The 26,156-nt window shown below is 51.4% G+C and overlaps 1 protein-coding gene and 1 long non-coding RNA gene across 11 annotated transcripts in view; one reads left to right on the top strand and one right to left on the bottom strand.

Moving 5' to 3' along the window:
* Positions 1–2,152: 2,152 nt before the first annotated feature.
* On the bottom strand, positions 2,153–23,502 carry Krba1 (KRAB-A domain containing 1). 10 transcript variants are annotated; one of them, XM_040736866.1, is made up of 18 exons: positions 23,176–23,325; positions 16,391–16,517; positions 15,885–16,004; positions 15,177–15,326; positions 14,534–14,689; positions 13,317–13,433; positions 12,700–12,873; positions 11,858–12,007; positions 10,961–11,161; positions 10,375–10,548; positions 9,799–9,975; positions 7,850–8,002; positions 7,173–7,325; positions 6,328–6,525; positions 6,103–6,237; positions 5,512–5,619; positions 5,066–5,197; positions 2,153–4,020 (listed from the first exon to the last, which is right to left on the bottom strand). In XM_040736866.1, exons 1-18 carry the CDS (start codon positions 23,185–23,187, stop codon positions 3,209–3,211), a joined length of 3,249 nt encoding a protein of 1,082 aa, XP_040592800.1. In that variant the 5' UTR covers positions 23,188–23,325; the 3' UTR covers positions 2,153–3,208. The 10 variants fall into 10 exon arrangements, with proteins under 10 accessions (XP_040592800.1, XP_040592801.1, XP_040592803.1 ...); XM_040736867.1 differs by having other exon boundaries at positions 14,534–14,686; XM_040736869.1 differs by having other exon boundaries at positions 15,885–15,959.
* A 19-nt stretch (positions 23,503–23,521) lies between these two features.
* The window catches only part of LOC110339510, a 205,045-nt gene continuing 202,410 nt past the window's right edge, over positions 23,522–26,156 (top strand). The window contains exon 1 of the long non-coding RNA XR_005873511.1: positions 23,522–24,446. This is a non-coding gene — a long non-coding RNA (uncharacterized LOC110339510). The remainder of the gene's footprint in view (positions 24,447–26,156) is intronic.

The following is a 26,156-nucleotide window of genomic DNA, read 5'->3' as shown; positions in this document are numbered from 1 at the left end:
GTTTAAACTTGCTCTGGGGCTTAGTCAATGAGGTCAGTTTCTGCATTGTTCTGCATGTTCTTGGAAACAGTGGTCCTGCAGTGTTTACATTCATGAGGGTCATGCTTGTTCAAAATTTTGGCTTCTTTCTTAATTTGTATCTTCCAAAGAGGACTGTGAATTCAAATGTTTTTCCTTCTAGATAAAATTGGGAGAAGTGGAGTATGAAAAAAAAAATTAAAGACAACAAAAATACACCACAGTCAATCCAAAACATGACAGGAAAGAAGGAAAACAAGAATCAAATCTGGCCAACCATCCCCAAACTCTGAAAGCACAAAATATAAAGGTGTGCAAGTAAATATATCAGTAACACATGTCATCTAAGTGGGCTAAGACCTCTAAGAACAGAAATTATCAAGGTATATTATGAGGGAAAATCCAAAGATCAGCCAGTCCAGAGTTAAAGCACATTACTAGTGGGTGACACTCCTCAGGTGGAACAGTGACTCTCAGGGTGCTGTAGGAAGTCACGGATGGTCTCTGTGGTTACCTCCTCCTGCCTTCCATCAGCCAGCTCAGTAAGCTGGACCTTCCCACTTTTCTGCCCCATGGGTGATGGGAGAAAAGGTCCCCACCTATGTGTGGCCTAGGGTCACTTCCCAGAACAGTAGGGAACAGATCCTCTCTGTCCCTCCCCTCCCCCAGGTCAGTAGATCTGCACTGAGTTTAAACAGTTTGTCCCAGAATGAGCCTGTGCTGGAACTGTTCTCAGTGACTCCAGAAGGCTTTCTGGTTGTCAGAGGTGACAGGCAGCAGCAGCAGGTCCTGGAGACCTCCAGCCGTGTGAACATAGCAGACACCACACGACTTCAGCTGGTTCCACGGTGCATGTTCCTGTCTAAAAGCTTTCTTTAAACCTGTTACACTGTCCAACTGGATCTGAACCATGCACACTGAACTTTGTCCCGACTGCTTCTATTTGTCCTGATGATAGGCCCTGGCAACTCAGCCCTGTATTGCTGTTTGTTTGCTTGAGCTGGCTGTCTGCAAGGCAGATGTGCCATGCAGAACATCACTACGAGCCCTTCTTATTGACTGACAAGATGGTCTCTTTCTTAGAAGAAAAGGAGAGCTCAAACAGGGCAAAGTTGCTGTCCTAGCCTGGGACATGTGTGGGGACATGCACACACACCCAGGCCCCAGTCTGTCTTATCAACTTAAGAATACCCAAGTCTTCCAAGTAGGATTATGAATTTGAATGTTTCTTTTCCACGCCCTGAACCTGTCTATGGGCTACCCATTAGCACTGGAAGTACCAGCGTTGCCCCACTAGCCTGGAGATACAAGTGGAGGCTGAAGGGCTTTGTTTTCTACTCCAACCTGCAAGCAGTGAGCTGGACTCATCCCACTCGGGGTTATTACATTCTAGGCAGACTTCTTAGAGGTGTGCTTTAGTCTCTACATCAGTAGTTTGAGAATCTTCCTAATGCCATGACCCTTTAATAGTTCATGTGGTGACCCCCAACCATAAAATTATTTCATCGCTACTCATAACTGTTATTTGACTACTGCTATGAATTGTAATGTGACAGGGTGGCAACCCCCAGGTTGAGAAACATGGCTCTAAAACACGTTAATGATCTTTTGTTGTTGTGCCTGCCCAAGCCACGTTCACCGAGTCCCAGGCTTAGCTGCCTGAGGGGCACTCAGGTCTTGGATATCTCCAGAGTCCGTGACATTAGAGTGTCACAGGGTAAAGCATCCACAACAGACTGCTTATGGTTGTCATGGACACGGTCATGCCACCCTGAGCTTAGGCAGGCAGCTCAGGCTCTGGCCTTCGCAGTTCCCGTGGGTATAGGCACAGCTCCCAAAAGCCCTCAGGTTCGAAAGGAATTCGGATCAACTCCGAAGGACATGAGGTAGCCAGCTGTGGTACAGTGCCAAGCATCTCACCAGCGCAGCAGCAGATGGAGTGACATCTAGTCAGCCAGTCCAAACACAAGACTGGCCCAGCTCACAGGTGTACTGAGCTAGATGGTACCCTCCTCCCCGTTTATGCGCTAACAGGCACATCCAACCTGCAATCCACCTAACCGTCATGTAGCTGAAAAATGCTACACATGCAATCAAACACAGATGGGAAAATGTATTTAAAACATGAGATTTGTTTGTTTGTGTGTTTGTTTGTTTTAATCTCAACTGTCTGGTTCTTGAACGTGAACTTCCTAGATGACAACACTGTCATAATGTTGAAAGGCTGACATGCCGCGTGCCCCCTGGCACTTCGGAATGTGACGTTCCTTAGAGTCTTTAGAGAAGGTTAAGTTCAAACAAGAAGGAGTGCCGTCCAGAACATCCTGTGTCCTGGTGGGAGGGGCACTTGGAGAAAAGACTCATAGAAGATGCCATGGGAGCATGAAGGCAGCCCCCAGCGGAGCCGGACGTCCTCTGTAGAACCAACCCTGACGAGACCTTGATTTGGGACCCCTGATTTAAGCTGCCCAGACTAAGTCTGTGACACTGACTCATGTGCAGTACTCTTCCCCAAGGGACTCTGTGGCGCTCTGTCCCCAGCCTCTTAGGTGTGTGTGTGTGTGGAAGAGGGAAACATGAGCTGCCCAGTTCCCATTGTACTGGTGACAATCCAGGCAACCATGCCTGAATGTCGTCTCCTCTGGGAACCCTTCCATAGAAGCCAATGGCCTTTTCTTAGCAGGTAATATATTTAATTTTAGAATCCATGTGGGTCAACTCAGCTTAGACCACAGGCCAGCTCTTCCCTAAATGACATCTGTGAAGTATACACTCTAGACAGACCAAGGCTGGCCTTCCAGTGTCCTAGAGATCAGGAACAGGCAATCGGATTAAGGTGCCTTCACAGTGCCCTCTGCAGCCGGCTCTGTACATATGTGGTATGCATGGCACCCTCTTGGAACCCAGATGGGCTCTGCTGAGGAGGAAGAGCAGCTGGCTGACTGAACCTGAGCCGAGAAAGCCAGAGGTATGGCCGAGGAATGCCGCTACAGTAGCTCTGTGCAGACACCACGGGGGCCTGGCACAGCAGAGGCTAAGGGCCGGGCTTGCAGCAGCAATGAGAGGGCTGGCTGAGCAGGTAAGGAAGATATAACCCCTGGGAAGCAGGCAGCCTGTGATGGTTGTACCCCAGAGGATCCCGCCAGGGCATCCGGGCTACCCAGCAAGTCTGAGCGGACAAAGAGCGCAGTTAATGGGTCCCCCACCTTGGATCCCTGTGGTCACCTTCCCAGAGGTCTTTACTGAGGGCTCCCCCTAGCAGGCTGTTAGGTTCCTTGTGCTGATTTGGAGTGCTGATTGCTGCCACTCCAGCAGCCTGAGGTTCTGGGTCTGCACTGGCTGCAGGTGAGGCCACGAGGGGGACCAAGGCGGTAGGCACTGGAGGGGAGAGGGGATCCTGGTGGCATCCAGTGTGTTCCAGAAGGGGCTGTGCAGCCAGCACATTGTGGCCTCCAGGTGCTGAGGAGATCTGCTGGGATGAGCTACAGGTGGGCCTGGAAGATTCTACCAAAGAAGCGTCTGGAGGCAGCTGAGGCATCAAACTGCCCTTCCCTCTAGAGAGTCCTGGGCAGTCACCAGTCTTGAGGCCTTCTGCCTGGGCCCGCAGGATCTTTGGTCTGGGCCTGGTGGCACCCTTCTGCCTCCAGTAGGGTGGGTGCCTGTGGTCCAGTCTGTTGGCCCAGCGAGGCCTCCGGGAGAGGGCCAACTGCCCAGAAGCCTGGCCTTTTGGCCCAAGGCTCCGTGGGCGCCTTTCCATCCGATCCATCCGGGTCCTCATGGTGGCCACTTCCTGAGTCAAGCCTGCCAAGGCTGCCGCAAGCTGGTCCAGCCTGTCCGTGAGGGCAGTACCAAGGCTGTGCAGCTCCTGCTGCAGGGATCTGCCGCAGGGGCATGGCGGCTGGAAAGAAGTGGGTGGCCATTTTGACAAGGCTGTCGTGGGAAGGGGAGACTTGCTAGGTGGCTCCGGAGGGTCCTCAGAGAGCAGCTTCCCTTGGGTCCTGGCTAAAACCAGAGAAAGGACGGGGAAGAGTGTTTAGGTTGCAAGGGTCTTCTCTCTGGCCCCAGAGACTTCTTTAGCGTGTCTAGTATCCTGCCCCCATAAGGCCTGGCTTACAGACAATTTTAATCCTCTTCCCACCCACCAAAAAAAAAAAAAAGTCCAATTCTTCAGTCCCACATCCCTTGGAGTGGGTGTCACCCCAGTCAGAATGGTGCTTGTTGGTCAAGGCCCCTACCATTCTTCACCCATTCAACCCAGAAAGGAAGAGGAACCTGATGTTTGCTAAGCCCTAGCCAAGGCTCTGCCCTTGTCTTTTCTGTACCTTTAGGGCTGCAGACAGGGAAGGACAGGTAACAGCCTAAGCCTCCAAGGACCCACACCCTGTCTCACCAAGTTCTCGAATTAAAGCAAGGATCTGAAATTGAGGCATGAGGATCACAAGTTCCAGGTGGCCTGGGTTACCTGTCTCACACAAAGCCTTCGAAACCTTGCCTCGAACAAAAACTAACAAACAGAACAAAACAAAGTAAAAATGTGGTTTGTTGCTCCATCTGAGGGAAGGCAGCCAGGGCTCTTAACAAAACCTTGCGTTCTCAGAGGAGCCAAAGCTCACAGGCGAAGGTGCCCAGCACAGGTACAGAAGCCAGCAAGGACATGTGGCACAGACGCCTTCCAAGCACGGCTCAGGACACAGGTGCATTACCCTGCCTGCTGTCACCGTGGGTCCCTGGAACGAAGTGATGTGAAGCCTGTGCTCTGTGCAGGACCTCAGCCAGGTCACTCGACAGTGCTGAGGTTCAGTTCTCTCAACCCAAACTTTGACTCCAGATGTTTCTCAACTGTTCTAAAAAGGCGAGCTTGTGCGCTTTTATGGAAACCCTGAGGTAAAGTGAACCGTGTACCTGAGTGGCTCCAATGTAAGACTTTCTTACCCATGACCCAAATGACGAATTAGGAACATGTTTATTTCTTGAGGCTGGGACTCGGCTTTTGACTTTTCCAGAGGCCACTAAAGCACAGCCAATGCTGGAGGAGCCACCAGCTCACCTGTGGCATCGGGTTGCTCATGTCCAGGCTTGAGGTCCCTGGAGTCTTCAGTACCCTTGGGCTCAGGACTTTTCTCCGGCTGAGAGGCAGGCCATGGGAGCCCGGATGCTGCTTCAGAGCGAGCACAGAGCACTTGGAACAAGAACAATACTGTTTTGTCAGCGCTACTCCAACATGGGGAGATTGTGTTGGGCCACACGCATCCATCCCCACCCTCATCCCAATGGCAAATGTGAAACTTTTAAATAATGATTGACTCAGGTGCAAGATGCTTTGGGAGCCTAACGCTGTTGGGCAGGCCTGCTGTGGGATGTGGGAAACCCACTCTGCCATGACCTACTAAATCTTCAGTGACTTGAGGACGGCAGCTCATCCTGAGTCCTGCACAGGTGGTACCCAAGGCCTGCGAGTGGATCAGCCTCCCAAGATGACTCCCTGGCTCCTACCTCCTCCTTTTCCTTCTTCACTGCTGGCAGGGTCAGGCTGACATGTGTGCTCTGCAGCCCCTTCTCTTCTGGGTGACTGGGACTTGACTCCTGTCCCTTCTGCTTTTCCTGTTAGGAACAAAGTCTGGGTCATAGCTCAGGTGGAGAGTAAAGTCGCTGTAATACCAGGTGTCATTTCTAGACTTCTGGCCTAATTCCAAGAAGTTCTATTCTCACTGTGTGTATGATGTTGGGGGCCTCATGCATGCTGGACAAGTGTTTTACCACTGGAAAAGATCACCTGGTATTTCTTTTTTGATTGCCAATGTTATTGGATACTAACTATATGGTGTGTGTGTGTGTGTGTGTGTATCCATGTGTGCATGTGCTGGGCATATATGTAGACATTATGATTATGTACATATCATTCAGTGGTTTACCAAGATCCTCCCTACAGAACACAGCCCTTGGTTCAGCTTCCCTCACAGGATCTAAAGTACAACAAATTACGGGGATGTTTTAATGACAGTCAATGAATGACAATAAAACCAGAGAATGAAGTCTGGGCTTTTGGGCCAACGGCGCTGCCATCTAGGGGGACTCCAGGCTCACCTGTGCTGCCGCCGTCTCCAGGCTCTGTTCTCTCAGGTTCTTCAGCAAGACGGCTATCGTGGCTGATTCTTGGGGATGCTCCCGAGACAGGACACAGAGGGACGGGACCCTTACCGGAGGGAAGGTGGTCTTTCTCTGGGTCATAGTAAGCTAGCATCAGAGTACTGCCAGGCACTTCAAAGACCAGCTCGCTGCCGCCTCCCACACCCATGCCAGCAGACTCACTCTGGAGGGGTGGCTGCCAGAATGCAGGCTCTGGCCTTAGTTCTTCATCAGAGCTGCTGAAGCTGGAGCTGGAACAGGGGCTGGGGCTGGGGCCGGGGCCGGGACCGGTCACGCAGGTGAACCGCAAGGGCCTCACAGGCAGGATCCCCCTCAGAGAGCTCTCCAGGCAGTGTAGAGGGGAGGGCATGGTGGCTGTCTCTAAACAGAGGAGAGAAGAGTTCACTGCCCACTACCTGACAGCAGTTTTGATGGCCAGGCACTCAGGATGCATCTTTTTCTGCTTAGGCCGCAGCCCATTTAGGCTCTGGTGGACCCTGAACAACTTACTTTCTGGTCATGGGCAGAGAGAAGCAAACCCAGAGGCTAGCCATGCCCCTGGCTAAGGGAGCTGGGGAACTTGCTGCAAGCTCCAAGCCCCTAGAAGCTACTCCTGGTCAGGCTCCAGTTAGGTCCTGAGTCTTGCAAACTAGGCAGTGCTTCCCATTGGGTAGGCTGTAACCCTCAACTTAGCAGACCCTCTACCCAGCACTATGCAGGAGCTGGCAGTTTAGTGAAGGCCACTGATGGGCTAAGCCATTATTCCACCCCCTTTAGACTAGAACCGTCCTGTTGGAGCTGCCTACAGTCAACAATCTGTACCGGGGTGCCCCTCAATCCCGGCTGGGTCTCCACTGCAGATACCCCACAAGGAAACCAAACATCCCACTCTGCTCTGTCCACTCCTATATTCTATGCAAGGGAAGAAAGGTAGGAAAGGAATAGGAAAATAGAGAGAAGACAAGGCTAAGGCCTTGGCAGAAACTGACTGGAGGGAAACTATGGTGTAAACTCTGGAAGTAACTCACCATCTTTTGGCCACTGCCACACTCCTGGCCTGGCAGTCACTTGGTGGCAGGTGGGGGGACAGGTCTGTGTACTGCCCAGACGGAGACTCCTGCTGGGCACGTCTCCCCGACCCTGTCCAAAGTGGGGTGGCTCACAGGCCTCACCCCTCGGGCCTGTTTAGATGAGAAGAGCTCTGACAGTCCTATGGGACCTCATACTGCCACGGAATGGACAGACTTTCTTCCACTGCCGGGCTTTTAGCACACAGGTTTCGGGTGTGGCAATGACCTTGCTTGGTCACTACACCAGCCCAAACCCCTGGGATCTCTTTACTCCCAACCCAAGCTACGTGGAATCCCGGGAGGTGTCTAACTCAGTGCCCAGACAACATGGCACCAGGGGGTGTCACAGCCACAACAGAGACATCTGGTCAGAAAGCTCTGGGTCAGTGGAATAGCAGATGGTGGCCCTGAGAATCCACACCCTGGGATCTGACTATCGCTCATTTACGAGAGTCTGCATGCGAGGGGAAGTGACTCTCTTGACTTTCTGCCTTCAGGCCTCTGCCCAGGCCTGTCTCCAGAGCATCCTCTCAGCTCAGCTGAGATCTGGCTTGAGGGCTGTTCCACTGCTGCTAAAGCCACAGTGCAGCAGGGATTGCTCTTCCCCCCAGGTACCCACAAGTGCCCCTTGTTACCTTCTCTGTCTGCAGTCCAGTTCCTGGGCTCTGTTCTCTTCAATCCCCTGTCTGCGGCCAAGGAGCAAGGCCAGGCAGCCTGTGGCCTGGGGATAGGGATCTCTCTCAGACAGTTCTCCAGGCCTTGGAGTGGAGAGTTTCCTGGTGGGTATCCTGTAATCAAACATAAACAGTCTTGGATGGGTAGCCAGTGCTCTGTGAGTCCCTGGGGCCTGTCTCTTTTGCCCTGATTAGGGCAGAAGGAGGAGGCACAGAATATAGGACGTGCTCTAGTAGCTCAGGGCCCTAGATGGAGATATGGCCCCAAACACTTGTCATCCCTGGCTTTGGGGTAGCCCAGCTCAGGCTGCCCTGGAAGAAACCTACACAGAAGTCTGCATTGGGGGTTAGAATGAGAGGGTCTAGTCACAGGAGTCTAGTTTAGCACAGGAGCTGTCACCACGTTGAAGGGTGATGCTGTCTGCTTAGCATAGAGGACACCCGAACAATCAAATGTGCACAAGACTTCTTTTACCCCTCCAAGGAGGACAATAACGCAGGCCTTCTCATCTCTCAGTATCACATCTGGGCACAGGAGGTCTAATTCTCGACAGGTTTCAGATACATTTCAAAGAGAAGTACTCCTACTGAAAAGAGTCTGTGTAAACAACAGGAACTGGATGATATAAAGTTCTGGAGAGATAAGGTAAGCAGACAGTCCTGGCCACGAGGCCATGAAGCCATGAGGCACCTGGAACCAGGCAGAGGTCCTTGGCGCCAAGCACACTTGCGTTTGATCTCCAGAACACATACGGTGCTGGAAAATTTGAACTGACTCTTGCAGGTTGTCCTCTGATCACACATATGCCACAGTACACACGGGGACACTGAAAGCTGAGGGACACTTGAGCTCTGTATTGTGGGGGGAGGGGGTTCCTCAGGAGGAGTCAGGAAAAGAGAAAGCAGGCTCTGTAATGAAAGCAGTCTTCCGAAGGCTACAGGAGTGATGCCAACTTGCAGCAGAATGCCACTTAGGTCTTCTATGTGCCAGACGAGAGCAGAGTAAGTCATCCTGCCCAGTTAGGCAGTGTTTGACAAGACCAGCAGAATCTCTCACCAAGGCAAGAACAGGGGCACACGTAAATGTGTGACCTGCCCAGCGTCTGGTTTTGTCTGTGCTTTCTGTCGTCTGGGCCTATATTCAGCTCTGCTGCGTTAACACTGGGTAGTACTCCGAGCCAAGCTTTACACTGATTCTGCTGTAAACTTACGGCTACATAAGTTAGGAGCTTGGTGGGTGCGGTCTTGGAGACGGAGAAAATGCAGCTGTTCACAGTTGTCCACAATGCCTAAAGAACATCATGTAGACTTGTTTAACTCATCAGGATAAACTAGAATGAGCGACTCTGGGTTGCTGGTGCCATGCCACTGAGGCAGATGTCACTTTTCATTTCCAGGCCTTTAACGATGGATGTGCCAGGGGACAGTTGGGCAGAAGCACCACTGGGCATCCACCCATGGGATGAGGCAGACATGATTGTTCCAAGAGGAAAGGCAAAGGGAAACGCTGAGAGAGACCAGAAGACCCCAAAATCCCTAAGAGTGACTTTTTTTTTTAAAGCAGGGCCTAGGGAGGCACAGGTTACTGAGTACAGATCTTGTTTTCTAAGATCCTCACTCTATTTTCCCTAAGTTGGAGGTCATTTAGTATTATAGACACTTCTTTTATTCTGAGACAGAGAAGTGTTTAACATAAGGGAAACTAAGGACACATTGCCAGCCATTGTCCTATCCTTTCTGAGCCAAGCTACTGCAACAGACCCCCCTCTCGTGCTCCCAAGACAAGTCCTGGATCTGTTTCTACTTGGGTATACCAAGTTCTTCTTCTGGCACTGGGGCAGAGATGATAGTGGGTAAGGACCAATGTATTCCTTCCCAGAGGACTCCAACCTCAGGCCGGGCCAGCTCACCTTTCCCAAGCCGTTGACCCTGACTGCTCCTGGGGCTCCCGAAATCCAGATCCCCATCACTGCTGCTGGCCGAGGAGAAGCTGGTAGGTGTTCCCTGGGGGCCAGAGGGTTGAACCCCAGGTCCCTCTCTCCTGCAGCCTTGCAAGCTCAGAGGCAGAAATGGTTCTCTTGTAGCTTCTGCAGAAAGAAGTATAACTGGGTCAAGGCAAAGCAAGCCAGACAAGTCCTTGAGCCTTAGAGTGTATGGCACCAGAAGAACCAGCCCAGGGAACCCTTCCCCTTCCAGGGCTTCCCATGGCACTGATGAAAAGTCTACTCGACACCTACCCCTGCCCCTCCACCCCCCCTCCCCCCGCCCCACAGTTTTGGGAATAAGAAGTCCTCAGAGCAGGGAAGGGGGTGGGTACAATGTGGCTCTCACCAAGCCTGGACAGGTCTTTGGGGGAGGGCATGAAGCAGGTAAGAAAGAAGGGCGCATACTCGGGGAGGCCCAGAGAGGGTGACCGGATGGTGCCCTCAGCACCTCCCTCCCTCCACTTTGTGCACAGGAGTAACTGTCAGCCTGAGCCCAAGTACCTTCACTGTGAGATCCTTGTGGCTGTAGCTCAAGCCTCTGAGACCCAGCCTCTCCTGGCTGGGGACTCCTGGACCACGAGGTGGCTAGAGACTGAAGAGGTGATGACCCACCTGGAGGGATGCCCTTCAGACAGGCCTCCAGCGCTTCTAGAGGTGAGCTTGATGCCCTGCCTGCTGGACAAGAGAGGCCACCTTGTCATCTTCTCTTGCTGGCCCTGGCCTGCTGTCAGACCCCAGCTTGGGCCCTTGGCTGGCTGGCCGGCCGGCCCACAGCCTGACTTCTACTGCAGGCTCCAGGGATCTGCTAAGCAGGAGATCCTCCAGTGAGGAACTCGGAATGTGCTTTCTGCTTCTACTGAAGCTGCCCCCAACTCTGAGGAGAAGGGTGGAGGAGCCACCTGCATGCCGGGGCCAGCGTCACAGCCAGGACCTACTGTAGAAAGAAGGTACTGAAACCAGAGGGTGCCTGGGCATGGGCCTGGATTGAGAACACGGACTAAGATGGAACTACTTGAAGCAAGGCAAAGGCTCCTTGGCCTAAAGAGAAGCAGGTACTTCCCTGTGGGCTTTGGAACCCAGAACTTACCGAGCGTCATGGGACCCCAGCGGGGCACGCGGACCTCTCTGCTATCTCCGGTGAAATAGGGACTGTGGCCTTGCCTGCTGAGCTGGCAGGGTGCTGGCACTGGGGGACTCTGGGCCCAGCCATCTTCTACCTTCACCATGGCAAGCATACCTCCAGCTCCTTGACTACGGCGGAGAGGAGGAGTCTGGGGGCACCTCATCCCTGTGAGAAAGGTGATGGCTGTGGGAAGCCCTGGTTTCGGCTTAGACTCAACCCAAGTCTCGGGAGCTCCATTTTATAGGGCTAGGAGGGACTTCCAAGGCTCCTCTGCCTACAGAGCAGTCACTGGCTCTGGGTATGACCACCTCTCAATTTCAAGCACAGATCCAAGGAACACCCCTATGGCCTCTGGGGTGCTCGGGAGCTTTCTAAGGGACGTTCAAAGTGAACCCCTCCCTAGTCAGCAACAAATCGGATCTTGCTCCTCATGTGGCAGGCTTGGTTCAACCCCACCCTCTCAAGGCCATGTCCTCGGGAACACAAGCTTATTAATAAGCTGACAAAGAATCCCAGTCCAAACATATGCTGGGAATTCCATCCTCCAGCCATAGAACCTAGCTGAACACAGGACGGCAGGAACCCCCAGTCACAACTATGGTCTACTGTGCTGAAACTCCTGCCTTCTATTTCATTTCCTTCTCCCTCCCCAGCATCCCTTCTAGAAAGTTCTTTTAGCTCTTTTACCTCGTCACTCTGCTCTTGTAGAGTGACGAGATCCAGCATGGGGTTGTCTGACCAACATGCTAACACAGGGCATCAATTTTGTCGTGAACGGTCACACACGGCTGTACTAGGAGCAGGGAAATCAAAGACATTATATCTAGCTCCCCCACCACTGATGCAGCGAATGGCCTTTACCTCCAGAATTCCTTTTCCCTGGATCCTCCTGTAGCCGCAGGTCCCCTGCTCCTGAGGGGCTGGGACGCCTGTCTGGGGCTTCTGGGATCTCCTTCAGACAGTTCAGCAGGCCCTGAAGGGGACAATCCCCGGATACTGCCTCCGTCTTCACTAAGGGAAAAGACACATATTTCACTTAAGTTCAGTGTCCTCCGTCTCCTGGCGGACGACAGACAAGGTCTGTCCTGGGGTGCATTCCAAGCAGCACACGGCCAGAAACCAGGACCTGTAAACCTGCTAGGTGGGCAGCACCTAGGCACAGCTGTCACTCGGGTGCAAACTGAAGATGGTCGGAGGCTGGCAGGTTCTGAGTTCTGAGTGCAACTTAGCGTCACGGTGCGTTAGGCCTTGACACACACATGGGATGGTTATACACGAGAGGGATTCTGTAGCTAAGTCCACCTCGGCCCGGAGGACGCAAACAGCCGTCCTCCTCTACAGATGCAAGACCAAAGCTCAAAGCTTCAGCAGCCTTTGGGGGGGAACCTCAGGCAGACCTCGGTGTCCACTGACACCTCATTCATGTCTCTTGAAAAAGTGACATCTGAGCACCAAAGTCCTCCTCAGCAGAGTCCCACATTAGAAGAAGCAGAGACCAGTGAGGGGAACAGAATAAAGTCTGCTGCTCCTATCCTTGAAAGTCACTGGGCTTCAGACACTTGACCCTGGGGACACAGGAGCACCCAAAGCGGTCATCTCACAGGAGACAGCACGGAAAACAGCAATAGCTGTGAATGGCAATTTGAACTTTCCAGGGGCTTTGAAGACCCTGGTCTGAGCAGGCCAGGCGCCCAGGGACTCACCGGGGCAGGGCAGGCTCCCTGACTCCACCTCAGCTCTGGTCTGTTTCAACACACTCAGGCCAGGGAGACAAGGTGGCAAGTCTGGGGCCGTCCCACGGTGCTGGGGTCCAGGCACAAGGATTTCCTTCAGACAGTTGATGAGGCCTTGCAAGGGACTGTTCTCGGGGGAGGTTCCTGTGCACACATAAGGAAGCTAAGGTCACTGTAGTCCTGATGGGCAGCACAAGACCCTCGGCCATCTCCTGGCCATCTCTGCCATCTCGAGGCAGCTGGGAGTCACCCATACAAACACATGAGGCTTATCTCACAGCACTGGTTCTCAACCCGTAGGCTGTGACCCCTTCAGGGTCACAGATTGGACATTTACATTACAATTCATTAACAGTAGCGCAATAAATCATAGTTATGAGGTAGCAATGAAGCAATTTTATGGCTGGGGGGGTCACCATACCATGAAAAACTGTATTAGAGGGTCACAGAACTAGAAAGGTTGAAAACACTGTCCTATAGGGTTGTCATGAAGTCCAGATGAGATAGTGCCGTGATCTTCTCTGACCCTACTCAGCTCTAGGTTGCTCAACCCCAGCAAGCCGGCCTTTCACCTGTTCCTGGGCTACCTCTGTCTTGTGTTAGGTGGCTCTTGCTCTGGTCCAGGCTTTGGGTGGGATGAACGGAAGTCTCTCCTGAGGCTCCTAAGCCTTCTTTCTCTATGGACAGTGGCTTATCAGCAGTTCCTAGTGCAAAACACAAAGAAAGCCGTGTTGGATCACCCCAGATCTGTCCCCCAAGAGGACAGACCACTCTAACCCTCCAGCCCTTTAAGAGTCTCCCACATCCTAGACATTAGCCTTGTGTTGGGGGTTATCTTTGGAGGACTTGTTCCAGGAGGGTTGGAGGCTGTTCCCTGTTTTCTTCCAGCTTAGCTGTAAATATCATGACTTGTTCATGCCATATGTTTCCAGACCCTCTCCCTGACCCCAGTCGCCAAATCTCGGTCAGCTAATGAAGCCTACAGCTACAACACAGGCCAGGATTTCTGTACTCATGCTTTTTCTTCTTCTTTTTGGTGTGTGTGTGTGTGTTTTCCCCCTTTCAAGACAGGATTTTACTTTGTGTAGCCCTGGCTGTCCTGGAACTCGCTTTGTAGACCAGGCTGGCTTCAAATTCACAGAGATCTCACCTGCCTCTGCCTCCTGAGTGCTGGGATTAAAGTGTGTGCCACCACCTCCAGCTGTACTCATGCTTCTTAGGTGGGGCTTGTAAGGCAGATGGCACAGGGAACCACAGGCTAATTGGGGTACATTTTTGGGCAGTGTCCATTTTAATCTTTATTCCTTTAAATATTCTAAAATAAAACACCAAAACAGGGCTGGAGAGATGGGTTGGCCCTTAAAGTCTAGGCTCACAACCAAAAATAAAAAACAAAACAAAACATTCAATTAAGTACAATTTTGAAGTATTTTTGAAGACAAACTGAGACCCCAGAGAAACTCTAGTGACCAACATTGCTTCCCTGCTGCTGGCTTTGCTTGAGGCAGTCTGAGAATGAAACCAGGTAAGTGACCTGTCTGGCTTGTACGTTAGGAACGGCACAGAGCTCTCTGTGAGTCCTGAGTGATGAGCACAGGAACAGGCCATCTGGAACTGAGCATCAAATCACCTGGTCTGCCCCAGAGGCCAAGTGTGTTTTCTCACTATTCAGACACCTTTGTCTCCAGTCAGCTACGAGGAAGCTGAGCCAGAGAAAGTGAGGAGGGCCCAGGGTTCAAGGCTGGATTCCAGGTCTAGGCCTTTGCAGTGCTGGGTGTCCCTGTGCACACTGGGTCAGACTCACTGGTAGGCAGGGGGCTTTCTTGAGCCCAGTCTCCAGGAGGGCCACTGGAAGATGAGCTGCCTGTGGGTGTGGTGGCCAGGCTGGGGTGGCTTTCGGGGCTCTCTGGAAGAGAGCTGAGCAGGCTTCGGGGAGGGTGAGCTTCCACAGCCCCAGCTACTGTTGGGAAATGGAGAAGACGCCAACTGGTGAGCGGTCCTGACATCACCACAGTCACCACAGTCAGTGCTTTCCCTGGCATGTTTCGCTAACAACCAGCCAGGAGCCAGTGACCTATTCACTGCCACTGTTGAACTCTGAACTTAACATCTACGTTGTGCAGCAGAAAGAGAAAGGCTGGCGATAGGACCTAAGCCCCACGGGCTATCTGGACGAGGCTCAGCTTCTCTCCTGTTCCGCATCTGCTAAACAGGGACAAGCACGCTGCTATCCGCCATGCAAGTGCAAGGCAACAGGGAGGGGCCACTGGGCAGCTGGACACAGAAACGCTGAGAGACGGCACGAGCTGTTCCCACACCCACCAGGTCCTAAAACAACCTCAGAGGATGAGCACCCAGAGAGGTAGGTCAGGGGCCGAGCTGGGAGGCAGCTGGGCTCGAGCACTGTGGACGGCAGTGGAGGCACTCTTGCGGCTTGTGTGACTTACCCTCAGGGCTCGCTTGCTCCCCATCCAGACTGGCGCTCCCACTCTCGGAGAAGTCCTCCGTGCCCTTCACTTCTCCAAACAAGAACTCTGGAATCTCCTTTACCAGCTGCACTAAGGCGGTGAGGTGTAGGCTCTGCTGGGGCTGCCCTCCTGTGGAGAGAGAGGTGTGTGGGCCCTAGCTTCTCAGGAGCCCTCTCAGTCACAGATGGAGCAGCCAAAGGGAGCAAACGGCTCAGAATGGAGGGCTGAGCGGAGGAGGAGGGGTCTGTGCTGTTACTCTTGTCTACTTTCCATTAAGAGCAACACTGAAGGGTCCCGCGGCTCCGCCTGGCCTTCTTCTACCTCTCCTCACTCCCTCTGGGCCCCAGGAGCCACCTCTACTGTCTAAGCTGCAGACTGGCTCTGGGTGGTGGTGGTGGTGGGGAGGTGGAGGCAGAGGTTCTCTCCAGCGTGACCTCAGGTCTTACCCTGAGCATTTCTCCACAACCTGGACTGCATGAAATGAGCCTACACCCACGGGAAGAAGGGGCAAGACTCAAGGACGCCTGGACTGAATTAGCTGAAGTCAAAGCGTCGCTTGAGGGGCAGAACCTAGGGGGCTGAAAGCCGTGATTAGAAGGAAGGGCTCCAAGTCTCTGTGTGTGTGTGTGTGTGTGTGTGTGTGTGTGTGTGTGTGTGTGTGTGTGTGTGTGTGTGTGTGTATCCTACCTTGGGAGCCACGCTCCAGTGGGGGTTCTTGTCCCTTATCATGGTGGCTCTCTCCCGCTGTGGCTCCTCCAGGCTCTGTGGGTGACAGGAAAGCAGAGAGAGGAAGCAGCTCAGAGGTCCCTGGGGGAAAGAAGGAGCAGTTACTCTGGGAACTGAGTAGCTTTTACCCTCCCAGTCATGTGATGGCCCAGATGACTGCTTATCTATGCATAGCTTTCTCTACGCGTTCCTGTGGCCACCAGATTCAAAAGACCATACACCCCTAAAGCTCTGCACCCAGACCCCCACTCTGGCTCACAGAAGCAAACAAAGGAAAGTGAGGCCCGGGCAGCCTCAAGCTCTGAACACTCCCCTAAACCTACTCAATCCACAGCTGAGGAGGCCGAGGCCCGGAGGAGCCTAGCGTCTCACAGAGACTCAAGACCCCTGGGCATGGACCCTGGCCTCCTTCACTGCTACCCTCTTCTGTCCCTGCAACCCACACTCTGGAGGCCTCGGGCCCTCACCCACAGACACCAACGTCTCGTAGTTTTCCCGCATCACGTCTCTGTAGAATTCCCGCTGCCCCTCCTGCAGGAGCCGCCACTCCTCTTCAGAGAACCGCACGGCCAAGTCCTTGAAGCTGATGGGCACCTGTGGGCACAGTCTCCGGGGGGGTTGGCTGCATCCATGCCAACGAGGCCCACCCAAACTGTCCCTTAGCTCAGTGAGCGAGCACGTGGGTCTCCTGGTAGACACTGGGAGCAGGCAGTGCAGACACGGGTGGGACCTGGCCCGGGACAGTGCTGCAGGTTGCTAGGCGCCCAGAGAAGATGTGCTACCAGCAGCATCTTAGAAACAAGGTCACCATAGGTGTAGCCGGGGAAGACGAAACTACATCCTTTAGTATCCAGCCAGCCCTATCTGTTGTGATGCCCGAGGACCTGGACCTCCAGCACTGAGAGGAGATCATCAAGTTACTAATAAAACCAGCTCATTACCAAGGTCTAGCATTCTTTATCCCTAATTCTTGGGGTCAGATGTGTTTTGAATATTTGATTTTTGAATGTTCTCCTGTACATAATGAATTATTTTAGAGATGGCACTCAAGTCTAAACAAGAAATTCATTTATATTTTGCTCTTTATCCACCTAGCCAACGGTAACTTTTACAGTGTTTTTAGTACACCTGCATTTTGACTGCAAGCGATCACAGGGGCTCAGATGTGGACTTTTGCACACGGGGCATCACAGTGCTCTAAAGTTTTGCCTTTTGGAGCATTCCAGCTCAGGTTTCTAGACTAGGGTTAATCAACCTGCACAGCAAAGAAAAATCCCACTTTCTGCTCTTCAGCAGGGATGACATAAATTAAACACCCCCAAACAGTAGGGGGAAGACCAGCAACAAAAAAACACCTCATGAAGGCCTGAAGATATAAAGGAGACTGACCCTTTTCACCTGCCTGTCAGGCAGCAGGCGAGCCAGGTACTCCTAGGCCTGACCTATGCTTAGGGCCCCTGATGTCGGACTCCAGCCTGGTCCAGGTTCCTAGCTGATGGGCAGAACCCACCTTCATTTTTCCAGTCCCTTCACTTTTCCACCTGCCCTGCAAGGGTTCAATGCTCCACAAACCCTGGTACAGCTGTGGTCAGTTCCAGCACGAAGAGCTGTGACACCTACTACCAGATGCATGCAGCAGGGACATACAGCGGGAAGTGAGGGCCACAGAGCCCATCTGGAGGCCCCACCGTCTCACCATGCTCCCTGCCCTGCCCCTCCCGCTGCTGCCAACCCTGTAGGGTAGTCCTTAGGGACTCAGAAGAAACCCAGAAGCCCAGGAGCGTACTTCTTTATGTCCGCACCTCACACCTTTATCTGCTATGCTCATCTCCTTCCTGAGCCCTGTGGCTTTGTAAGATAAAAGCAACATTGCTTAGTTTCCTTAAAACGTCATCATTCAGCGGACTTTAAAATGGCCATGAAAGCTCAAGACAATGACCGACATCTGACAAGCAGGAACTTAGATTATGGCAGAAATTAACCATGCGAGTGACACAAATAGAATGCAAATTATGGAAAGAGTCCGTCTAGGTTAGAGACAAGCGTGATCTGCAAGAAGGAACTATGAAGAAAATGGGGACACGTCTAATAAAGCAGAGAGTCGACCACCTATTTCACGTGTTTAAGCTGGTGACTTTAGTAGTCTCTGCTACTGACTGGCAGCCTTGCCACCCTCTCTCTGCCTGGCATCCCTGACAGCTGACAGCCACTACTACTTGCATACGCTAGGCTCATACACCTAGAGTCCTGACATTTTGAAGTGGTTAGGCTCCAGTAACACATCTGGCCAGGGACTGCATCTCTAGTGATTGTTGGCAGCCAGGAGTCCAGAAGGGATCAGAGATAGTGTTCTTTGCCTTTTAGCTCACCATGCATTCCCAACCATCTCTACAGCCTGCTGGGCAACTCAGCAGCCTCCTTTCCCCAAGCTTAACTTGTGGCTCCGGCCCACTATCCCTCAGGAACACCTCAGATACTCCACAAACCTCTAGCAGGGAGCCATTTTGCATTTCTTATTGGTCCCCTAGCACATAAAATGTGGACAATCTCAGGTTCCATACTAAAGAGCCTATGGAACAGGCCCGCCACTGCTGTCCTTCGAAATGCCTAGCACCAGGTAGACTCAGGCAGGCACCTGGGAATGTGCATCTCAAATGGGTTTCTACCTAACCGATTAGCAGTTAACTGGTTAACACGGTGGCTAATCTGTGAGATACAGTCTGTGCTGCAATTGGGGCAGATGCCAGCAGAAGGCGCCCGAGCAGCCTGTTCTCAGCAACAATCCTGGGTGTAGAGTTTCTGGCAAGGTTCCCCCCAGTGGGGCGTTCCACACAGGTCATTTTACCTCTATGCTGGGGGAGCTAAGCGCATCTTGGTAACTGCACCGGAGGCCTCAGAAAGCTGCCCTCAGATTTCCTCTAACCCTGCCCCCATGCGTCTTTGCTATCTGCTGAATCTGTCAGATGTTTGTTAGCTGTGAGTCTAACTACCTGCTAGGCCTGAATTCTCATGGGCATCTCTAAGCCTCAGAGGCCTTTCCTTGGGGACGCCACCAGAGGACCCCATTACACTTGGCCACCTTATAACCCCCCCCTCGCCCCTGAATTCAACCCACTGCTTCCTGGTCTTGCCTCTGGCATCCCTGCTACAGCTCTATCCTCTGTCCTCTTGTCCCTTCTAATTCTGCCCCCTTCCACCTCTGCCTTCTGGTATCCTATCAGCCAACGGCTGGGAGCCATGGAGGCTGCCTGGTAGAATAGAAAGAAGCTGCTGGGTCCTCAATGTGTGAGCTACAGACCCCCAGGTCTATGACAAATAGGCTCAGGTTTCAAATGTGCATGCACCTGCCTCCTACAGACCAAATAGGCATGTTTTGCTTATACATGTTAGTCACTGTTTAAACATGCCCAGATGTTACTGTGATGAGCGAGCACACCCTCTAAAAGTCATACATATTATGACATATGAACAGCTACCGCCTAAGTTGCACTAAGTAGATACACAGCTCTGGGGGAAATCAGGGAAGTTTCATCATCGAGAAGGGAGGAATCACAGAGCCAAAAGAATAGAAGCCCCTGTTTATAGTCCAACCTTCTCCCTGTGATAGCTAGGGAAACAAGAACAAACCAGCCACCAGAAAGGGTGACCAGGTCATGGCAACGGAGAAGCATGATCCAATGGGGCCTGCAACCTCAAGGACTGGAACCTGGCCAACTGTTCCAGACCCTGCCAGAAGGAAGGGTGCCCCCACAGGACAGCATACGTTTGCAGACTGAGTCCAGCAAGAGGGAAGGACTGGCTGGCTGTGGGTCCCTGGCCTTAGCCATACGACATGCGTAATCTGACCTACACTGACTGCGGTGTGGCTCAGGCTACCAGAGCTCCACGCCGCCAGCTGTCAAGCTTGTCCAGCACCTCTATGAGACGGCTCCCCTTTAGCACTTGACGCCCCGCCCCCCCTACCCGCACCCCATGCAGGGTTCACTCTAGGCACAGGAGTGGTTAGGTCATGCATAGATTAAGGTCATCGTCTGGGGAAGTCACTTTCTGGTGAAAGGATGGGTTCAGCCCTCTTCTTTCTGTTCTGCCTTCCACTGTGGGAAGACAGTGCCACTGGCTGACTGGTGGAGCATCCCACCCCCACCCACACAAGCTCATGTCTTAAAAAATGTGTTCCCTGCCTGCCGAACTATTTAGAAGGTTATAGAAACTTCAGGAGTTGGTCCTAGTACGTCACTGGAGGTGGGTCCTTTGGGGGTGTAGTACTCCTGGTTCCTTCCTGTCACACTCCCATTTCCCAATCATCAAGACTTGGAGAACACATTGCCGGGCAGAGGTGGCGCACGCCTTTAATCCCAGCACTCGGGAGGCAGAGGCAGGCGGATCTCTGTGAGTTTGAGGCTGGGCTGGACCGACAGCCTCCAAAACAATACAGAGAAACCCTGTCTCGTAAAAACCAAAAAAAAAAAAAAAAAAAAGACTTGGAGAACACACACTTTGCCGCTATGAGGTTCTGCCCAACTACAGGGGTCAAATGACCATGACTGAATCCCCTGAAAGCATGGGCCCAAATAAACCTAGCTTCTCTTCGGTGTTTCTGCTGGGTGTTTGGTCTGATAAACCAGCAAAGTAGCCAACCCATGCATCAAGACAATCCTTGCCAGATGACACTGGTCCCTTGATTTTGAATTTCTCAGCAGTCAGAACCATGAAAGAATAAAAAAAAAAATCTGTTTTGTAGTTGTTTGCTTTTTGAGAGAGGGTCTCACTCACTATTGCAGTACTAGCTGTCCTGGAACTATGTAGGTCAGGCTAGCTTTAAACTTAGAGATCCGGCTGTCTCTGCCTCCCAAGTGCTAGCATTAAAGCCAAGCTCCACCACACGCAGTCAAAATCTCTGTTCTTTATAAGTGGTCCATGTTAGGTATTTTAATATAGTCATACAAGCAAGACAGGCCAGATATTCTACAGCTGTATCTTCCTTCATGTGTTTTCCGTTTGTCAGCTCCAGTTTCCACTGGTTTCCTCTCTGTATGTGCCTGTTCCTGCTACTGTAACAGAATACCCGAGAAGAGGTGATTTATAAGCAGATACGTTGATTTCTTATAGTTGCAGATGCTGGCAAGTCCAAGGTGAAGGGGCCATGATGGTTGAGGGCCTCCTTGCCACATTATATAGTCCAGACAGTTTGATGGGGGGGACATCCCATGGTAAAGCCAGGAAGGCCTTTTAAACAAGGCTACTCCCTCAGTAACCCACAAAGCATGAACACGACACCGGGAAGTAAGTTTCTAACAGGCAAAATCTGGAGTATGTTGGCAAACTCCAGCATTCTTATCATTTGTCTTTTTGTGGGTCTGCTTGAGACTCACAAAAGTTGGTCCTCTTGAGAACCATAAGTGAATGACACCCATATTAGTTGTGAGACTTCAGCCAAAGACCCAGCTGAGTCTCGGGAAACTCATTTGTAATAGTGATCATGGGGATATTGTACAGAAAAAAATGTCTAGAATAATATGCTGGGGCATATGAAGTGCTGTGGCTGGTGTCACTGCAGGTAAGTCTGTCTGCTTAATACCCGTCTACCGAACATAGCTTGCTAACCTCAGGCTCTTTTATACACTATTCCTAACTTGAGGGGGAGGGGGGGGGAGTTTTGTGTGTGTGTGAAGCTCTTTATCTCGAGGCTAAATATATATCTGGCTCTTTTAGTCCTTTGCGTTCTGGATATTTCCCAGGCCCCTCTCCACCCTAACCTCAAAAGGGAAGCCTTCACTGGCAACGTTTCTGTTTTTGTTTTTTAATACAATGTGAATGAGATCTTAATTTGACTGGGGGTATGCTCCCTTCCGAGGTTTCCCGAACGGACGATGTGGAACTAGGGATGCCAGTCAGATGGGTAAAGCGTGTGCACGTCCTGGGATGATTCCCAGGGCCACACAAGCCAGATATGGCACCATGTGCCCATAATGCCAAGTGGCTGTAGGAGGATCAGAAGTTCAAGGTCATCTTCAGCCACTCGAGACCCCGTCCTCAAAATAAATAAACGAATAAAGATAAAATGTGAAGAGTGAATAGTGTGTGTTGGGGGGGTGGGGTGGGAGAAGGAAGGGGTAGGGAGACTGACTTCAGGAAGACACCTCTACAACCAGCTTGCCACCTAGGCTCCCGCACCCAACCATCAGAAGAAAAGCTTCTGGAGCTAACAAGGACCACTGTAGAGGATCAACCAACCTCTCTGGCTCATAGCTGCCATGATGGGCCTCCTAAAAAAACAAAACAAAACTGCTTGTACTGTGTCAGTCTCTGCAAGAAACTGCAGTTTCAGCACTCACAGGATCGGTCTGTCTAACTCAGTCTATGCCTCCTCTCCATCAGACTGTGACCCTCCTGCATTCCCAGAGACCATGCCCGACCATCAACTACACGATATGAGGACGCATCCCTCCCATAAACATCGGGTCTGAGAGATCTGTGGCCCAACTCCCTCCGGACACAGAACGGAAACCCAAAGAGCCAGTCTTTAGGATGGGGCCAGGGAGCATCTCTGAGGAAGAGCCTGGGCTGCCTTCAGACTAAGCTGCAAAGGATATTCCCGGACCAGGCAACAATCCCATTTACCTTACTTACTGTTTCTCCCAAGACATTTGTGGGGGCACTAGTGATGTCTAGCCACACGCTGTTCTAGCCACGACCCCAAACACAGCTGCCTAAGTCTGGCCAAAGCTCATGGGCAACATAACATTGCACATCTGACTCTGGGTGTCTACCCATAAGGCAGTGCAGCATTTTTCACAGCTCACGACCCTGCCAAAACTGTGCCTACGCCACAACAGCAGATAAGTTCTTCTTCCAGTTTTAGGATTGCCACATTTTAGCAGCACAACTTGGATTTGTTCTCTTTCTCCCTACTTTCTTGGCCCCACTCCCCGCGATTGCACATCTTAACAAAAGTAAATGTCGGATTTAGTTATCCCCTCAAATCCTGCCGAGGCCTCGATCATGCACACCCTCTCATGATATCTTGTACTGAGGAATGAGTTCCTCAGATAGGAAAAAAGCTCCAGGTCCTGGGGGAAGGGAGAGCACTAGACTTTTGGTCGGGGAATCCTGGGCATCTGGCTGGCCTGGCTGGGCTCACCCAAGCTCAAAGTCGGCGGTATCGGCTCCCTTTCAGGCCCGTCGCCCGGGGGCCGCACTGCACCGAGAAAAGCAGCCGAAGCGTCCATCGGTCTACAACGGCTCGCCTTACCTGGAGCGCCATGGCGGAACTCAGCTTCGCGACTCCCTGGCCCACCCAGCTTCCGGCGCGGCTCAGGCAGGAGGCTGCACAGAGACCCTCGAGACCCTCGAGGACAGCGGCCCAGTTTTACACGATAGGAGGCGGGGCTGGGAACCGGGACGCGCGGGGAGCCGCAGTGCTGGCTCGCCTGGGTCGGCCCCGCAGCTCGCATCCCGGGAGGGGGTGGTCCCGCTTCCGCCCGCAGCCCCCCGGCCTCACAGCGATAACAACGCAGGCGCAGACTACACTTCCCAGAGGGCTCCGTGGCCGGGACGTGGCTACAAGGGGGTGGGGCGGGGGCGCTCTTTACTGCTCCGCCCCGCGCACCTCCGGCTCTTCAGGTTCAGTGACCCTGCTTGTAGTCCTCTTACGTCCTAGCAGGCTTGCGGCTGCGCATGCTCAGGTGCAAACAACCGTTCACCCTTACAGACATCCGTGCACCACTAGTGCATTGCTTCTGGCACCCGGCGCTTTCTGAGCGCGTCCTGTGCAGGTCCCAGGTGGAGATGCGTGGATAAGAAGCCGGTTTCTCCCATAGGTTGCAGTCGTATAGACCCGACCCTGAGTGGCTTAGTGGCTCATAGCCACATCGACCTGAGTCATCACATATTGGGTGACTTTGCTGGTATTGCCTGCTGATGGTGGCAGCCCCAGTAGTTCCTGACAAATAGCAGACTTAATAAATATATGTGTCACGTATGGACTAAGTGTGGGACCAACTATCCCTGGATTCGTTTGTGCTATTACTGCCTTAGGAGGTGCAAGCGCAGGCCTTAGGTTGAGCACCTCGAGGCTCGTTTCCCTTCCTGGAGGAGCTCCGGCACAGTATGTGGGATTAAACTCAAAAAGAGAAGGCTGTGGAACTTCGACTGCTCTGTGAAACAGGTCGCTTGGAGCCGAATTCGGAAGCAGAGGCCACCGCGCCCAGGACTAGCGCCCCCCCCCCTGCTCCCCCAGAAGCCTGCAGCAGAGTCCCCTCGTCTGCGATATTCTGAGGAAAGCAGATTTCTTGCCTAGCTACCCCAGTGTAGTTCTTCTTTACCATTCCGGCCTATATTAGCTCCACTGGCTTTGTATCCCAACAGAGGATGTCACCTTGGCGGGAACAAGTGAGCAGAGACCACTAACTATTACTGCTCGGCACAGCTGAGTGAATTTCCTCCTTCATACTCCAACGACAAGACCGGAACGCGGAAAAGGCAAACTGAAAAGTTCATTCTCATCTTCAGTAGCATCTCAGGGTAAGTCCTCGGCCGAAGCCTACGACCCGTGATTCCCTAGGCCTTAAAGTCCTCTCAAATTAAAACATTTAAAAAAAAGAAAGACACAATTTCCAGTATGCAAAGTCCTCCTCTTGTCTGGGCTTGAAGCAGCATTTGTAGATTCTTGGCCATCATCAAACTCACTGAATAGCTAGTTGTTAAAGTTGTGGAAAAAAACAAAACAAACAAAAAAACCTGCTTCCTACCCATTACCCTTTTGGCTGCTTTTTGCCCTTACTCCAGCCTTATGTCTCCAGGTTAAAGATTTTACAACAAATGACAGGGGTTGTAGTCTGGGTGTATGTTACCATGACAAACCATGATTACATTCAGGGAGGTAAGAGAAGGCAAAGGTTTTTTTGTTTTTGCTTTGTTTTTTTAAGGATAAACATGACCAAGGTTGCAGAGTTGTTTTGACATGTTGTCCTTAGCTTTAATGATCAATAAGGATCAATAAGGTGTTACTAGCCGACTCTGAACAGGCACTTGCTGAGTGGGCATCCTTTGCAGAAGAACTTTTCCCTACAAGGTTACTATGGCCTTTGTGTAGTAAGGCTGTAGTCTTGGCAATCTTCTGTGGCCATTGTTGTTATCAGCAAATATGTGTGAGGAAATCGCCATGGCTTCTCGACTTCATTGTCAGTGGTTGACGTAAGTGATTCTGTGAGTTTTACCTAAGTGGCTCCAGTGTGATCTCAACAGTTTCACATGAACTCTGCTTGTAGGCAAGGGATGGAGTAGAAATGGAAAACATTAAAAAAAATCTCTGTAGTTCAGATTGGTTTGTTGGGTAAACTGATACTCAAGGGCTTAGTTTTCTGTGTATTTGGCATTTGGTTACCTGGCCATTCAACCAGTTGGCTTTTGATGGACTAAGCCAGCTGTCTTGCTCAAATCAAACAGCTAGCTCTCTCGGTGGTAAACTGCACTGTCCATTTCTCCATATGAAAAATGGTTGGAACTTAAAATAATTTCTGATTTTCATTAGGGTTTTCTTTTCCATCCATGAGGTAACCTAAACATGCCTTTGAATTTCCCATGATGAGATTTTTGCAGAAGTTATGAGTTTAAAATTTTGTCCTCTATTCAGGGACTGTGATGCTGACTATAATAGGTGTATCCAAACTTTTGACATTGTAATAAAGTTTACCACACAGTCAAGTTACAAAAAATTGCAAAGAAAAAAAAGTTTCTCATAAGGTTTTCAGTAAGCTTATTATTTTGTGTTGAGTTGCAGCCATAACTACTGTGGGCCAGGGTTGCACACACTTACTAGAATTTTCTGAGACTGATTTTGTAGCTAGTAAAGTAAGAAACATTCAAAATTTTTGTATTTCCTTCAGAAAAGTGTTCATATTCTCATATGGCTTGTAATGATCAAGTTAGAGATTAAACCAAACATATTGTGTTATTTATGCCTTTTATATATTATCATTTATTTGTCTTTTGAACTATCGGTTATTGAGTTGTCATAAAATATCAAAAATATGCATGTAATGAGCATTCTTTCCTCCAGCCTGTTCCCAGAGCCATGTCAGTCCCAAATGAACATGCAGGATGCTATATTAATTATTAAGCTGTTGGCCGTTTTCTATGGTTTCTTATTGGTTAGCTCTGACTTAATTATTAACTCACAACTGCTAATCTGAGTATTTCCACATGGTCTTCTCTTACCGGAGAAAGGGTACA

Source organism: Mesocricetus auratus, unplaced genomic scaffold (assembly GCF_017639785.1).
Source record: "Mesocricetus auratus isolate SY011 unplaced genomic scaffold, BCM_Maur_2.0 Super-Scaffold_100125, whole genome shotgun sequence".
Classification (NCBI taxonomy): Eukaryota; Metazoa; Chordata; class Mammalia; order Rodentia; family Cricetidae; genus Mesocricetus; species Mesocricetus auratus.
This window is presented reverse-complemented; position numbering and strand designations above follow the sequence as displayed.